This window comes from Arachis duranensis, chromosome 6 (genome assembly GCF_000817695.3).
Source record: "Arachis duranensis cultivar V14167 chromosome 6, aradu.V14167.gnm2.J7QH, whole genome shotgun sequence".
Taxonomy (NCBI): Eukaryota; Viridiplantae; Streptophyta; class Magnoliopsida; order Fabales; family Fabaceae; genus Arachis; species Arachis duranensis.
In genome coordinates, this window is record NC_029777.3 from 102953848 (window position 1) to 102971565 (window position 17718).

General features: G+C 31.3%; 1 protein-coding gene and 1 non-coding gene across 2 annotated transcripts; one reads left to right on the forward strand and one right to left on the reverse strand.

Moving 5' to 3' along the window:
* Positions 1-2953: 2953 nt before the first annotated feature.
* Positions 2954-3077, reverse strand: LOC127739988 (small nucleolar RNA snoR77). The gene has a single exon (XR_008000729.1). It is a non-coding gene; the product is annotated as a small nucleolar RNA snoR77 (small nucleolar RNA).
* A 2655-nt stretch (positions 3078-5732) lies between these two features.
* LOC107495184 (L-arabinokinase) lies at positions 5733-15537 on the forward strand. The gene is made up of 29 exons (XM_016116287.3): positions 5733-5983; positions 6387-6494; positions 7656-7724; positions 7818-7901; positions 8053-8129; positions 8373-8439; positions 8716-8773; positions 8883-8950; positions 9035-9097; positions 9570-9623; positions 9712-9814; positions 9891-10000; positions 10089-10208; positions 10649-10705; positions 10812-10978; positions 11099-11240; positions 11351-11434; positions 11851-11973; positions 12524-12654; positions 12742-12823; positions 13022-13109; positions 13279-13322; positions 13426-13521; positions 13605-13681; positions 13855-14049; positions 14273-14438; positions 14611-14682; positions 14837-15040; positions 15127-15537. Exons 1-29 carry the CDS (start codon positions 5885-5887, stop codon positions 15286-15288), a joined length of 2970 nt encoding a protein of 989 aa, XP_015971773.1. The 5' UTR covers positions 5733-5884; the 3' UTR covers positions 15289-15537.
* Positions 15538-17718: the final 2181 nt, after the last annotated feature.

Sequence of the window (17718 nt, forward strand, 5' to 3'; positions counted from 1 at the left end):
GGTTGTTTCCGGATGACCCAATCGGTCGTGCCAAGTTATGAACTCATTTGAGCTAGTAAACTTCTGGTTTACAATGGCATGTGATTCGATTGCACTAATCTTGGTATAATACAACCCAAATGAAAGTGAGGGTAATTTTTCTAATATAACTTTCTTATTTGAATCATGAGTTGTGATACATAAATACTCATGATTTCCCTTATTCATCGTCTCAATATGATATCCATTTCGGCGAATATCTTTGAAACTCAACAAGTTTCTCAGAGACTTGGTAGATAATAGTGCATTGTTTATTATAAATTTTGTTCCTCCAGGAAACAAAATTATAGCTCTTCCGGAGCCTTCTATCACATTGCCTGAGCCAATAATAGTATTAACATATTCCTCTTTTGGCACAAGATGGGTAAAATATATATCACTTTTGAGAATAGTGTGCGAACTTGCACTATCCGCAAGGCATACATCTTCATTACATATCCTTGCCATTCTCTTCAAAAACAAAAAATAATAAAATGAGTAGTATGCACAGTTAAATTGAATACTTGATCAAAATTATTTTCCTAAAAAAAACACTGTACATAAAATAATGTCATATACTGAAATTTTATTTTAAAATTTGACACATTTAATAATTTTAAAATTCATATTAATATTTCATTATTTATGTACATCACATTTGAAACTTAAATACATAGAAAATAAAACTTAACAATAAGTTCTTTACATTATTTATTTACATATATACTTCACAATCCCATATATTAAACTATTCCATCATTGATCAGATGACCAATATTTCCTTCAGGGTCCTCAAAGAAATCAGATACATCATAATGAGTGGTAGAGTTTTCAGCAACATCATTTGAAACGAAATTTGTCTCCTTTCCTTTGTCGTCTTTTTTCAAAGATGCTTGATAAAGATCGACTAGGTGCCTTACGGTACGACAGGTACGCGACCAATGGCCCTTTCCACCACAACGGAAACACTTCTCCTCGGTTGATTTATTCTGCCCGATATTCCTTTCTTTGTATAAAGATCAGAGATTCATAATATGATCCGGATTCTAATTCCGAAAGACACTGACATTCCTCTGATTCAAAGGAGAGTGAGATGCCAAAACTGTTAAAAATTACAATGAATAAACCCCATTTTAAGAATAGATTTGAGCTTAATTGAACTCTCATTCTCATGCAAATTCACATCCTAAGCCTGTATTATTTTGGTTGCTTGAGGACAAGCAATAATTCAAGTTTGGTGTTGTGATGCGTGAGAATCTTTCTTGTCTTTTCCTAGTGAATTTGCACTTAAATTATTCAGTTTAATCAAGAATTAATTATCTTTTAGCCACTATGGATGCTACTTTAAGTCTTGTGCAATTCTGTTTATTTTAGGTAGCATTCAGTTGGATTTGATGGAATTTCTGCAGCACAAGAATTGAAGGAGAAAACCAGTGAGGAGCGACGCATGCATGTACTTGACGCGGGCACGTGATTTGGAGCTTTTCATGGCTTTGGCTTTATCCTTCTGGGATGCATTATTTTCAGCCTTAATGGTATCTCCAAGATCCATTGAATCAAGATGGATTTCAGCATCTAATATCCATGATAAATAATTATTTCCAGATATATCAAGAGCATTGAATTCAAGATGAGAGAGTTTCGACATAATGAAAAATTGTTACCTGAGTCTTCCTAAAAGTTTGATCAGAGTCTCGTGCTGATAACGTGTTGTAAAATAAATAAAAGATATAAAATAAAGATGTATAAATAGAAGACTCTAGTATTAAAATAATTAGCTTAATAATATTTATATATATATAATAATATTATATGTTGTATTGTGTATATATATACAAAGATAAAAAGAAGTATTAAAAACAAAAAGAGAGAGAATTGCATTTGTTTATTGTTACTATCTCAATATAATAAAGATGATTAATATTGTTATTAATATTATATGTAAAGAGTAATAGAAAATAGAATTTAAAATACTTATAAAATAAAAGAAGAGAAAGAATTGTAGTAGAAATATAAGGAGAAGAGTATTTAATTGTAACATAAAGAGGGAATATGTTTTTTTATTACTTGCTTATGTTTCTGCTTAAAGCCTAAGATCATTTCTCTATTTATACAAATTCAAGGTTCACATTTTCAAAGGTCGGAAAACATAAATTTTATAAATTTTATTGATTGTTATTGTTATGTATCTTAGTCTTGTATCATATCTCCTATTTATACATGTATGGAATTCAAATTTTCAACCTTCATTGAATATAAATTCTCTCTTTGGTAACATAAATATGAATTTGGTAACATAAATATGAATTCACCCATGGTATTAATGAACATCCATATCCTTTGTGTTTATCACAACACTAAACTCTTGTAGCAATTTAATAACATTGTTAATAACTTAACATCAAAAGGAGAAACAAGCCATCCTCTACATCTAAACGGAGAGAGTGTTAAACAGCATGGAAAAGGAAGACAATTTTTTTCAAATTTAAGTTTCAAAATTCATTCCTTCTCTCTACATCTCCTTCTAGATTTTCAACATCTTCTTATGACGTTGTTCACTTGTCAGTTTCACTCGAGCGGCTCAATTCTAATTTTTTATAAACTAATTCTTCTGAATTGAATTAACTCAAAATTTTCAATTCAGTTCTATCACACTTGTCGTTTCCAAGCACACTGTTGACCCTTCAAATTACCACTGATTCCTCCTCTCATTCTCTGCACCATTCCTTTAACGTATTATAATTTATCAAGAAATTTTAAAATACAAACCATTAACTGACATTACTTAATTTAATTTTTCAAACCACAAGTTAGCAGACAAACCTAAGTTGCGTGGACAAAAAAACTAATACAAAATCAACCAAAAAAAAAGGGGAAAACCACGGAAGCTTATTTAAAAATAATAATAAAAAAATTAACTAATAAATAATTAAATAATATACTTGAGCTTACTAGACCAGCTTCAGAGAAAATCTCAGCAAGTCTGAAGAGCAAAAGGATTTAATTTACGAGCAGTTTAACGCCCCTCTTGTCATTTAATAGTGTCAAGGAGGCTGCCTGAATTACTACTCGATAATTAAATATTTTCAATTATTTCTTAAAATCATCCAAATTAAAGCATGTATCAACCTTACACCAAAAGTGATACGCTAGATCGATTGAATATTCGTAGGTATCGTGGGTGAAGAAGAGGCTGATTGGGATTTTTTATAGGGAGCTGCATTCATCTCTAAAGCACGAGATTATAGAAGCCAAAGAGCCAAACTCCAGCCCCATAAAAATCACTAAAAGAAGAAAAGAATAAATATCAAAATTGAACTAACAGAGAGAAACTCAACTGCGCCTGAGGAAAACCCTAACCTCTGTTGAAGAATTTATGGATGCCATGGTATATATAGGAAGAGAAAGAAGATTCAAAAAGGTAGGGTTTGGGTGAATTTTTTTTTTTCTTAGCTCTTAGGTAGGGTTTGGATGACGACTGAACTGATGCGGCACTTACTCTAAAATGGGCTCTTTTTGGCCCATTGGAAAGCTGTACAACTGTAGTCCAAAATTATAAATGAAAGGGGCCCAAAAGGCCCAACCAACCACATGCGCACACGGTGAGGTGCAAGTAGAAAAGAAATAACCAACTTAAGTAATCAGATCATTTGTCCATTTAAACAAGTGTTGAGATTGAATCTAATTTTGTATAGACCTTTAAATAGAATTTAGATTCGTAACAGATTAATTTTTAATATGTTGGATTAGAAAATACCATACACAACTAAAAAAAAAAAGAAAAATAAATAAAAACTCGATTAAAAGCAATGCCATCCGGAAACATATCTCTTCCCCAAACAATTATGCAACATCTCAATAGACAAAGAGGTGAAACTCTCAATTTCCAAAATCAGCTAATTAATTATGAATATTAGTTTCTTAACATTCTTCTATATTATTTACTGGCTTTAATTATAACTACTACTTAATTTAGGCTAAAATGAAATTATAATTTTATATTTTCACTACGTGACACTATCAAAGTCAGCATAAAATATATAACCATACCTTTTATAATTTGGTGTCTTTATTACTCATTAGTTGTCCCTTTCTCGAATTAACCTATGCACATGTGATTGCTGTATTTAGTAACGAACATGATGAGATTGATGATCGCGGCAGCGAAAGTAGTAGCCACCATAAAATGAAAGAGTCATTGTATGATTCTGAAAAAAAAAAAATTAACAATCTATTATTGGATGGTAAAAGTTAGAACTATTTATTTCTATTTATAACGTTAAAAGTAAAATTATGTACTAGAAAATAAAAAATGTGTACTAATTATTAATATTTTGACTTTCCAGCATATATGCTATTAAATATTCTCAACAAGGCCAGAGAATTTTTTTCTCATTATTTTGATTATGGATGGATTTCAAACAGGTTTGGCACGCAACACAACTCATTTCACTCTCATTCTCACACACTCCTAAATCCAAATCCTCGTCACTCATCTCTATCCATTTTTTCTTTTTAAATCAGCATCATCAAATCCATCAATGCCTCATTATTTTGTCCATATTCTCTTTATGATGACGAGTTCATGACAATGATGATAAGTTGATAACAACATAAACCCACTCATACTTTAATATCTATATATTTATTTTTTATACTCAGTACTACTTATTGTTAATTATTAATTTTTATAGAAATTATTTTTCTCATTGCTAAAATGCTATCAATCAATTAATTAAATCAAGTTTCCAATCTCGGTCCTATTTTTAAACTCCAAGTGATTAATTATTAATTAATTAATCTACTAGTTTAAGAAATTAGTTTACTTATCTTGTCGTCTCATCCATCCACGTTTGATCCAGTTAAATTCATATGTAAAAATAGTCAGTTAGAAAAGTGATAGTAATTTAAATTTTGGTAGAATTAAATTATTTTTAAAATTTTTAAATTAATTTTCTAGAATTAAAATATCTATTATATCCTTTGTATTTATCTTACCTCTTTTCTTTTAAATTAAAAAAAATTTTAAATTTGAATAGAAAATAAACTTTTTTAATTCAAATTATATTATATTAAAATAAGACAAATAATAAAGGAAAAACATAAATTTTATATTTATTTTATTTATATAAAAAATTTATAATATTGTTTCATAAATATATGCTTACACAAAATCGGTTTTATTTAAAAAAGAATTTTTGTGTTTTTAAAATTAATTAAAAACTTGTCTTATTTTTTTAATTAAATTAAATTTTTAATTCAAATTAAATAAATTTATTGTTAGCCAATGAGTTATAGCTCAAATGGCATAATCTTTCTATAATCTATACTCATCTAAGAAGTCGTGAATTCGAGTCTCCTCATCTTTAGTAAAAAAAATATTGTTAAAAAATATTTTAGTCTTTTAATTTTTTTTGGTGACTATTTAGTCTTTTAAATTAATCCTAAAAGAGTATTTTATCTTTTTAATTCTTTTAATTTTTTATTTTTTGTTTTTGTAATAATTTTATAATATTTTTTTGTGACTAATTTTATAATAATTTAATATTAATAAAAAAATAAAATAAATTTAAATTAAAACAATAAAAGAAAAAAGTCCAACCAAATTTTAATGCTCATCATTCTCTCTTTAATAACGGAATGTTAAAATTTTATATACAAACTTCTTCTTTTCTTTTAGTTAGGAGATATTAAAGGTCTATATGATTTTGGATTAACAAATCACGTGTCTTGAATCTTATTTATTATCTAGCTTTCCGAAATTCAAGGGAAACGGAAGAACTTGAAAACAAAAAAAGCACACAATAAAAAAGAGAGAAAAAAAAAACAAATCATTCCGAGTTTTGATCTGGAAAAAAAGATCAAAATGAGGATTGAGGAAGCAGTTTCAGCTTCGAGCAAGCACCTCGTCTTCGCTTACTATGTTACTGGTCATGGTTTTGGCCACGCCACCAGAGTTGCCGAGGTTTTTCTTCTTATTCATTCCCTCTTTTTTTATAATTTATTTTATTTTTTTCAATTTTCTCCTTTGTACTCGTCCATCACTTTTTTGGTTCAATGCGGCGATTGTTTGCTCTCTTTTGTATCCGAAAAAATCGAATTGATTTTTGTTTATGCGCTTTTCACTTTTTGGTTTGAAAAGAAATAAAAGTTTTCTTTTGGAAACGGATTAAATATTTTATGGGAATTGTGATGGATTAAAGGTGTAAAGTGAAATAGGAGAATTAACGAGCTGATGCATCATACATGTTTTAAGATTAATTAGCTGAAAATTTGGCTAAAAAAATCTCCAATGATGATGATCTCAATTGAAAATATATTGTATCTTGTGATTATAATGTGAATTTTGGTTTGAAATGGATGAATAGGTGGTTCGACAGTTGATCCTAGCGGGACATGATGTGCATGTAGTGACGGGTGCACCTGCATTTGTTTTTACCTCTGCAGTTGATTCTCCTCGATTGTTCATTCGTAAGGTCAGTCTTTTATTGTTATCATCAATGCCTTCCGAAACCATAACTCCTCTTTTCTTTTCTTTTTTTCTCCTTTTCAACTTTTTTTAGTTCAACTTTAAACTTTTTAAGTTTTTTTTTTTAAAAACAAAAAGAAAAGATGAAACAAGCTGATAATTAAAAAATAATTACTTTTTGGTTTGTATTATATTTTCTATTTTTATTTTTAATATTTTTTAATTTTTAGATTTTATAAAAAAATAAAAATAATAAAATTCAGACAAAAAAGAGTACACTAGTTAGTGCTCAAACATTGGTGACTATGGAGTACACATGGATTTAGATTTTTCATTTATTATTATAGGATCCAATTTAAAAGTAAACTAATCAAATTTAAATTATATAAGCTGTTGTGATTTTGATTGGATAAGTTTATTAAATTTTGACAATTATAAATTTTAAATTTTAAATATTAAAAACTAAAATTAAGTAAACAAGAGGGAAAAAGACAATATTTAGAAAATGTTATTTAAGTAAGAATAATACATTAGCTAAACATGTTAAAATTAAAAGGATAAATTTAATATTAAAAAAAATTATATTTTATACTATTATTTAATGTAGTTCAAATTGGATTAGTTTTTGATTGGATTTTATTTGATTTGAATACTCCAATTTTTAAGGCTAAAACAATCCAATCAACTAAATGAATTATATTTACATGAAGTTATGAACTGAAAAACATATTTATTCCCTATTGTAAACCCAATGTAAACTCAAAATTTGTGTTATTATCTTTTTCAAGTTTTAAATGACCATATTTCTATTGTTTATCTCTTAATTGGAGTTTAGGGAAAAAAAAAGGGCAATTTTTAAACTAAATATATAGACATGCACATCTTCAAATGGGTAATGCAAGATTTTAAGAAGGATAAAATGCTCAAGTGAACTTTCAAGTGCTACCTGCAAGGGGGCATGTTCATAAATCCAATGAAAAAGTGCATGTTAGCTACAGTTAGAACAAATGTTGAATCAGTTCTAGAGTATCAGGGTTAGTTAGGCATCTAAAACGTTTACTTTTTATTGCTTTGAGAATTTGTATCCTAGTTTTGTCCAAGGGAAATCTCTTAAAAATCAAAGACTGGTTTCAAAGAGAATGCATATTTATGTATTTATATAAAACAGGTGCTTTTGGACTGCGGAGCAGTTCAGGCAGATGCTTTGACGGTTGATCGTCTTGCCTCTTTGGAGAAGGTATAGAAACCACCAAATTATATTATGTTATATTTTGGCAATACTTTCTGCTTCTGTTTATGTTGCTGATCGCTTGAGTTGTACTTGGATTAGTATTCTGAGACAGCAGTGAAGCCTCGTGCACAAATCTTGGCACAAGAAACAGAATGGCTGAATTCAATCAAAGCTGACTTAGTGGTATGGGACATACTCTCTCCTTTTTTGATTGGAATCGACAAGAAAATCACAATGTTTTGATATTAAAATATAAGTCAAGGGGAGCTGCCTTACTCTAAACAAAACAGCATTACACAATAATGAATTATGTTTAACTAATCTGAGATATCAGGTATCTGATGTTGTCCCAGTAGCATGTCGTGCAGCAGCAGATGCTGGTATTCGGTCTGTCTGTGTAACCAATTTTAGGTAACTCAGTTGCATCCTTTTTCCTTCATAATGTTATTCACTTTTGTTACCTAAAGTACTGTTTAAGGTGGAGGGACTATGGATTGCAAGAATATATGCTGTTTGCCAATGATGAATGAATATTTAAATCAATGCTGGGGATTGATTTTAGTTGCCAGTTTAATGCCTTGATTGTCTGCAGCTGGATAATCTCGTCATGTCTTGTGCTTGTCCTTACCCTCATTCCATATCTTATGATTTCAGTTGGGACTTCATCTATGCAGAATATGTCATGGCTGCTGGAATACATCATCGCTCAATAGTGTGGCAGGTTATAAAAATTTTCTTTAGGAAATTATCTGCTCCCTTTTGGACATTATTTGACAGAAGTATTAGAAGTTTCTGATTGTTTACCTTGTATCCAGTGTTATTTTGTATTTTTTTAAAATGCATTTGTGCTATTCTTATCCAGATTCTTTTGGCTGTTAGGGACATATTTTTGAAAGTAGAATTCTTTTGAACTGTAATTAATCTACCTTTTCTTTTTCATGCTATATTTTGTACTTGAAACAAGATATATAACTATATCTGCACATCATTGATTCAGATTGCTGAGGACTATTCCCACTGCGAGTTCCTTATCCGACTCCCGGGATATTGCCCAAGTAAGCCAGTTCTTAGAAAATTAAATTACAATAGCCTAACATTAAATGAAATCCTCCTAAATTTCGTCTTGGACATAGTTAATGATAAATGTGGCATCTATTTTTGTAGTGCCTGCTTTTCGTGATGTTATTGATGTTCCTCTTGTTGTGAGGAGGTTGCATAAATCTCCAAAAGAGGTACTGCCAAACAAAACTTCGCGGAGCTGTTTCATAGGATGATTTAACTCCTAATCCATGAACCTTTAATTTTCCTTGTTGAAGGTGAGGGAGGATCTTGGTGTAGCTGATGATGTGAAGTTAGTTATTCTCAACTTTGGTGGACAGGTTATTACTTAAATCTTTATTATTATTAATAGTAGTCTTTTCTCTTTCTTTTTTCTATTTTTTAAAAGAAAAACAGAACTTGAAGGCAATTGTTCTAGGCTTCTTTGTTTTTCTTTCTCCCACAAAAATTTTTGCTTTCTTCCTTCTCCCGAATTCTATAAAGCCAGTTAACAAGACAAGTCTTTAGTACACACACAATCTTTGCCAAACATACTAAACAATGCATTCAATAAAGCCGGTTAACAAGAACTGTCATTCGGATACTGCATGTTTTCACTCTGTAATTTAGATTTTGATAAAAAATGGTAGTCCCTAAGAATTTGAATGTTATGCCTTTGTGTCTATGAGAGTATGAGAGCCAAAAATTCTAAATATTGAAATCTTGTGATATTTCTGGTTTTAAGACTCTAAACAGAATCATGCTCACCATCTGACTTCCGACTTCTGCCTATATGATTTTGTTTTTCTCCAGCCAGGAGGATGGCAGCTAAAGGAGGAATTCTTGCCATCTGGCTGGCTCGGCTTGGTACGTACTCCTTCTCCACCATTCTGTTTTGAGTTGTCACATTATTTTTTATTTTTACTTTTTACATACATGTTATTTGGTGATCCAGGTTTGTGGAGCTTCTGAGAGCACCGACCTTCCTCCAAACTTCAGAAAACTTGATAAAGAAGCATATACTCCTGATATTATTGCAGCATGTGATTGTATGCTTGGTCAGTTTGAGGCTTTCATTTTTTTAAATGTTAATTTCGTGAGTTGTTGTTGTTATTATTATTATTATTATTTCAGGAAAAATTGGATATGGAACTGCAAGTGAAGCCTTGGCATATAAGTGTCCTTTTGTGTTTGTACGTAGAGATTATTTCAACGAAGAGCCTTTCTTGAGAAATATGCTTGAGGTACTACCTTTCTACTTTCTTTATATTAGTATAAAGTATTTTTCCACCTCTTGAGTGCCTAAGTAATTATCTATTTTTTCTTTGGTAGTTTTATCAATGTGGAGTTGAAATGATTAGGAGGGATTTACTCACTGGTCACTGGAGACCTTATCTTGAACGTGCAGTAAGTTTGAATCCCTGCTATGAAGGAGGCATTAATGGTGCTGAGGTATCATCTTATTCTTGAATTAATTGACTCATTTTGCGTAGGAGCTTTCATAATGCTTTATTTGTTAACTATCATGTAAACTTTAAGAATTTCCCCCCAGTATAGTTTCCGGAATAATGGAAAATGTTGAAACTAAATGGATGGTAATAATTTCTAGTTATCGAATATACATGAAATGAATTGTACCTGGTGCGCTTGGATCCATACAGGTATCTGACATAATCAAAATCAAATTTTCTTATGATGATCCATTGCACATGCCTTCTGAGGTCATCATACATGAAATAACTTAACTAAGCAGATCACAAATATAGATTGTTTGCTGGTAAACTATCTGTTGTATATCAGTGTAATGCATGTTTAAATTCTTCTATTGTTGCTCCTTGCTACACCTTCGTTTGCATGTAGTAACATGTCGTGTTTAAAATTTTCAAATGTAGATGGCTGCCCACATCCTACAGGAGACTGCATTTGGGAAAAATTATGCATCAGATAAGGTAAAGGACTATTGATACCTATTAGTTATGGTTTTAGTGCACAAGCTTCTGGTTTCATGAAGATTTTGAGAAAAGACTGAACATGGACTTTCAATTCAATGTGCAGCTTAGTGGGGCAAGAAGATTACGTGATGCTATTGTTCTTGGGTATCAACTGCAAAGGGCCACTGGCCGAGACGTTGCAATCCCAGAATGGTATGTAAATGCTGAAAGCCAACTTGGCCGGCGACCATCAGATCGGCCAGCAGATTTTGAAAGTGCTTTGGTTGAATCGTAAGTTTCATTTTACTTCAAGTGCTCGTAATCTTTTTTGTGACTATAAAAAGTCTGTTTGGTTTTATAAAAACGTTCTTGTTTTAAATGCCTCTTTATTTCCTTGTATTCTTTCTTCAGTGTAATAGATGACTTTGAGATTCTGCACGGAAATGTTCAAGGTTTTCCAGATACTGTGGCTTTCTTACATAGCTTAACTGAATTACATGCGAACCCCAAAAGGCGGGAGAGTAGGGCTGCAGCTTCTCTGTTCAACTGGGAGGTCTTGACCATTCCCATTTTTTTATTTGTTTTATTTTTGTGATATTACACTACAGATGTCCTTTTTTGTTATTGGTTCTTTCAATTATTGATGTTGAATCATTATGACAGGAAGAAATATATGTGACAAGAGCTCCTGGAAGGTTAGATGTCATGGGTGGTATTGCTGACTATTCTGGAAGCCTTGTTCTTCAGGTTGTATCTGTATCTCTCTTGTACAATCATAACATTAGTGATAATTACTTTAATTGATAATTACTTGAAAGAATAAAAGTCTCATAGGTGCTTCTTGTTCAGATAGTAATGTTACCGTACAACATTTATTTTCATTATTTGTATATTCCAGTGCTACTGATAGAGTTTTGCTTAAAAAATCTTCCAAATAGTTGAGTATTCTTTCTATAATAATGTAAAAGAGTTAATTGTCCTAAAAGTTAAAGCTATTAATTAGGTAGAGCCTCATAAATAGTTACTTCAGAATGTTATTTACCCAACAGGTTATTCCAGAAAATATAGACAAATATTCACTCAAAGGAGCCTGCTGTGTTGCTGTGCAAATTCAATTTGAGATATCATATTGACATTGCTTCTTTTGTAACATTATCTTGTAGATGCCAATCAAAGAAGCCTGCCATGTTGCTCTACAAAGGCTCCATCCAAGTAAACATAAGCTGTGGAAACATGCTGCGGCGCGACAGAATGACAGAGGAGAGGCTACTGCTGTGTTACAAATTGTATGTTGAAAATGTGCAAAGCTTCTAAATAGTTTGTTCAATTAACAATGACTGTTGGTTTATACATTTTAGAATAATATGATTGACAGTTCTGATCGCAAGAATCAAAAGATACAGCAAGCCAAGTTAAAGAATACAGATTTAACACCAATTTAGGCCTATCAATATAGGCTCTCTAGAGAAATAATGCACAAATCAATGTGAATCCATATTATTGATATGAAATATGCTATTTCTATGTAGTCTAACCGGAGAAATTGAAAACATGTGAAGCTTAAATTGTAAAATAAGATGGAATATGAGGAGTGTTTCTGAACTCACTCTATTTGGATGTTCTTTTGAACTATTATGAAGATGTGTTTCTGAATTATACAAGATTTGACATTATAGGTTGGAAGGAAAATATATAAATTTGACAAATATGTTTCTTTTGAAGCATGATGAGCAAATAATATTGATTTGATTAAAAAAGAGAAGGGAAAAAAAGATGTATATCTATTTTAATATAGATAGCTTTATCAGTTTTAGTAAATGATTACTTCATGTGCAGGTGTCATATGGCTCAGAGCTTGGCTATCGTAGTCCAACATTTGACATGGATTTGTCTGATTTCATGGAAGATGGCAAGCTAATGTCTTATGAGAGAGCAAGGAAATATTTTGCTCAAGATCCATCCCAAAAGTGGGTAGTAGATATGCATCATTTTATATGCATCTTAGGCATTTAGAACATTCTATTATTATACTAATTGAATGATTAACTTCACAGGTGGGCAGCATATGTTGCTGGGGCAATTTTGGTCTTGATGACTGAGATGGGTGTGCGTTTTAACGACAGTATCACCATGCTGGTAACTCCTCTTTCTCTATTAAGTTATTGAATACTTGGTTTAAACAAAACAAATATGGGATAAGTTATAACTGTTAAGGTTTATCTGCTTCTCTAACAAATCAAGGAAATAAAGTATATTGAGAAACAAAGTACTTAGAGATGTAATTCAGTATACACTGTAAAGGTTTGAAAACTTTCATTTTCTTGTTATGCATAGATTTCATCAGCGGTCCCTGAAGGGAAAGGTGTATCATCTTCTGCATCTGTGGAGGTCGCCAGTATGTCTGCGATTGCAGCTGCTCATGGTAATAAGCTCTTTTCTGATGTTTAGTTTACAGGGACTAAACTTCAAGCTCTCCTTTTTTATCACACAAGATTCATTGTTTCTTCTCATGAAAAAAAGCTACACCAAGTTTTTCTGCAAACAAGATCATTTGAGTTCTTTTTCTTATATATTTTGTTTTTGCAAATCAGGATTAAATATCGACCCAAGAGACCTCGCTATACTTTGCCAAAAGGTTGAACTTCATCCTATATTCCAACCAAAATTCTCTATGATTTTATTTATCTCTTGCATGCATTTCAATTAATTAAACTTCATTCTCTTACAATATTCGTTAGGTGGAAAATCACATTGTAGGAGCACCATGTGGTGTCATGGATCAGATGACTTCGGCATGTGGTGAAGCCAACAAACTTCTAGCTATGATTTGCCAGGTATGCATCAGTACAAGTTACAGGGAACAGTGTTTCTTATTCTTTAGACTTGATATCATTGATGCTGCTTGTTATTGATGCAGCCTGCAGAGATTGTTGGCCTTGTAGAGATTCCCAACCATATCCGTGTCTGGGGAATTGATTCTGGAATAAGACACAGGTATATGGACTAACAATATTTGGGTTTTTCCATTTATGTTTGACCCTTTTTATTATCTTTCACATATACTGTCTTTGAAATGCTGATCTTTTACCACCCTTGGAAAATATCAACCTATTCCATATCTTCATGGTGTTTGAAATATCCTAATTCCTAATTGTCATCTATTTCAGTATTGGAGGTGCAGACTATGGTTCTGTCAGAATTGGCACCTTTATGGGTCTGAAGATGATTAAGTCTAAAGCTTCAGATGAATTGTCTGATATGCAAACTAATGGGGTGAACAATGATGAAGTGGAACAAGATGATTTAGAACTACTTAAACAAGAAGCTTCCTTAGACTACTTATGTAATTTGCCTCCTCACAGGTAAATTCCATGTTTATTTGAAAGGTAATCATGAGTAGTAATGGCTTTGAAGGAGTAAGAAAATAATTAGATCATAATCTATCAAATGGATTATGTTGTTCTGCATTTTTTATTTATGTTGGCATGCTCAATTCACTTCCCATATTGCTGGTGTAAGTAATAGTACCCCACTATACATTCGGGCAAATATAGAATTCCTTCTTTATACAGCTTTCATTTACAGATTTGAGGCTCTTTATGCTAAGCAAATTCCAAACTCCATTATCGGTCAATCATTTTTGGACACCTACAAAAATCACAATGATCCTGTCACTACTATTGATGACAAGCGTACTTATGGAGTGAGATTTCCCACAATGCATCCCATCTATGAAAACTTCAGAGTTAAGGTAAGTCTTACAGAGAAATCTCTATTTTTCTATATGATTGAAAAGATTTAAAGCTAACCACCTCCTTGCCCATTTTTATTTTTCACTTCAAATTGCTAAATGCATCAGTCATTTGTTCCCTATCTTGCATAATAGTTTCTTAATCAATTCCTTGGTGTGATATGGTGTGCAGACCTTCAAATCACTTCTAACTTCAACAGCTTCAACTGATCAACTTACTGCCTTAGGAGAACTGCTATATCAGGTACAAGCATGATTTCAGTTGGCCAACTTAGTTCCTTAATATTTTGTATTGTTTGAAATATACTTGAGCTGAAATGCATGTGTTATTTGAATTGAAGAAAACTAAAATATAAAGAAGGAAAACAGTTTGGCTTCTAACTAATTATGATTTGCAGTGTCACTATAGCTACAGTGCTTGCGGACTTGGCTCGGACGCAACAGATAGGCTTGTACACTTGGTGCAGGAGGTGCAGCATAGTGCAGCCTCTAAAGCAGAAGACACAACATTATGTGGAGCAAAGATCACTGGTGGAGGTTCTGGTGGAACTGTTTGTGTAATTGGTAGAAACTGTCTCAAGAGCGGTGAACAAATAATTGAGGTATCTTAGTTTTCAGTTCCACTTTTCAGAATATTCCAACATGGGATACATTGTGTTCTTAAACCTTCAACAAATTTTGATTTCAGATCCAGCAGAGGTACAAGAAGCAAACTGGTTATTTGCCTTTTATTTTCGAGGGTTCATCGCCTGGTTCAGGAAAGTTCGGGTACCTGAAAATACGCCACCGAACTGGTTCCAGATCCGATGTCAGGATGGGTTACACCAGTGACGAAGGGAGTCCGATATGATGGGGTCTTGCATTATTCCAGCACCTTGGAAATCATTGCTTTTAAGATCTTGTACACTTTCACCAATTATTAACATTCTCATTAGTAATGTTATATTTATGGTCAGAAGCAAAGTTCCTGGCCAGTTTATAATATTAAAGTGGTGAAGTTGGATTATGTAATTACAGCATTACACCATTGGTGTAATATTATGAAACTCACTTGGATAAAGTTTACTCCCACTTATACCATTTGCGCACCTTTGATAAACTTTCTTATCCTACTAGACAGTTACTATTAGCTGTTGTCAAATTAATTTTCTTCTAGAGTGGCAACTGGCAAAAAATGTGCCAAGAATGTGGTAGCAGTTACCTGAATTCTTATTCTTATTACTAAATCTATTGCTAGGTACACGTCTGCATAACTGTTAACGCCCAATTTATGAGAACTTTTGTTTTCTTGTTGTTCCAAACACTCTATACCGAACAATAGCTTAGTCCATCCAAAGGAGGTGTAGCTGATAATGGTCTAGCTCGTTGGAAAAAGATCATAGAATAGATTGGTAAAATGAAAAAATAAATTTGATACAACTAGAAGGAAATACTCCAAATTTTCCGACCAATCCGAAGTGAGTTCCACTAGTTTCGACTAAGATACCTTAAATCCTTGAATTTGTTATATCTCTTTGAACTAATATAGTTTTGTGATCAATTCACAGTTGAACAGAAGGCAACGTATAGCGAATAGCTTACTTAAGTTAATAATAGGAGAGTTTGGTTTTGAAATGTGTTTAGTTTGTCCAGTTCATATGAGAATGAGTTTTTTTCGTTATAACACAATAAGCCATTGGAATCCTTAATTCGGGTTAAATTATGAGCAGTAAAAAAGAATTATTGATGGCATTATTTTTGTAGTGACTAAACAGAAAAGAAAAAGGAAAATAGAGATAAAACCAAATTGATTGGCTAAATTTATATCTAAATTTATTAGACGTTGAAATTCACTCCATGATTGACTCCAATTCGATTAAATGTCTACGCCAGAAGCAGCTGTTTTAACTATACAATTTACAACACTTTGCATTTCTATGAATTAAAAGAATAGAGACTCTCCAATTCCAATTCTTAACCTCCTGTATATGTTTTGTCAAATTCTATTCTGGAATATCATTACCAAGCATTTTTTGGTTTACCAAAAAAAACTTTTAAATAGTCTGTTTCACAAATAACCTCAAAATCCATTATCTCAAACTAAAAGTAAATCTCTCCATATCACATATAATTTAGCAAAAAAAACACTGCATACTTCAATTTTTTCAGTGCAATCTTTCAACTAACATCTATCAGAATTGCGAATGATACAACGAAAACCAGCATAGCTAAAAGAAACAAAACAACTAGCATCACAATCTATTTTTAATATATAAAAGTAGATGCATGAGTTTACCCACATTATTTTTAAGACATTTTTCTCTTCTTACTAATGACATGTCAGCAACATTGTATACTTGACAAAATTTTAGAATCAACCACTTAATTTTTGCCAAATCATCTATTATTTCGAAATCAACAAAAAAAATATATATAAAAATTTGTAACCAAATTTGTAACCTACAGAGATATTGAATTCATATTCCTATATTTATTATATTTCACCGTTATAAATAATACAATAAATTTATAACCCCAATAACTCATTAGTAATAAACATCTATATTACAAATATCATAATAATATTATTAATCATAATAAATTTTATGTTACAAATATTTAAATTCTATACTATTTGAACTACTTATATAAGTCTCTTATCACTATTCCTTCAAACAACATCAAATTTAGCAAAAAAATTTATTTTCGAATAACATCAAATAAGATAACTCTATATATTTTTCATAATTCCATCTATCAAATTATTAGTTACTAATCCAATACTTATTTTAGGTTCAGAAATCAATTAAAGGTTTCAGATCAAAGTGTTACAACAACTTTTGTACTATTTGATAGCAAAAAAAAAATTGTTAGGCACAACTGTTTTAATTCTACTGACACTCCAAAAAAGTAATAACATTGAAGTACCACTCCAATTAAAAAATTTGTGTAACCTTACACTTATATTTGAAGTCAAAGTAAATTATTTTAATCTCAAAGAAGGTTCTCAACAATACACTTTTATCAAGATATTTGTTCCAACCAAAAATACTAAACTTTAACACCCATTATAACAAATAAAACAGGTAATACTCCAAAAAAATTACTTATTTAAGACATCATTCTTATTTTTAATTTAAATTATTCATTGATTATAAGAACTAACTTTGTCAACACTAATATCTATCAGACAAAGATCACATATCCATCAAGAGATTAAGGAGAAAGAAAACCATACAAATTCAAGACACATTTTCGAAAGAAGAATATACATGCAATGATGGAATAACAATACAATAGA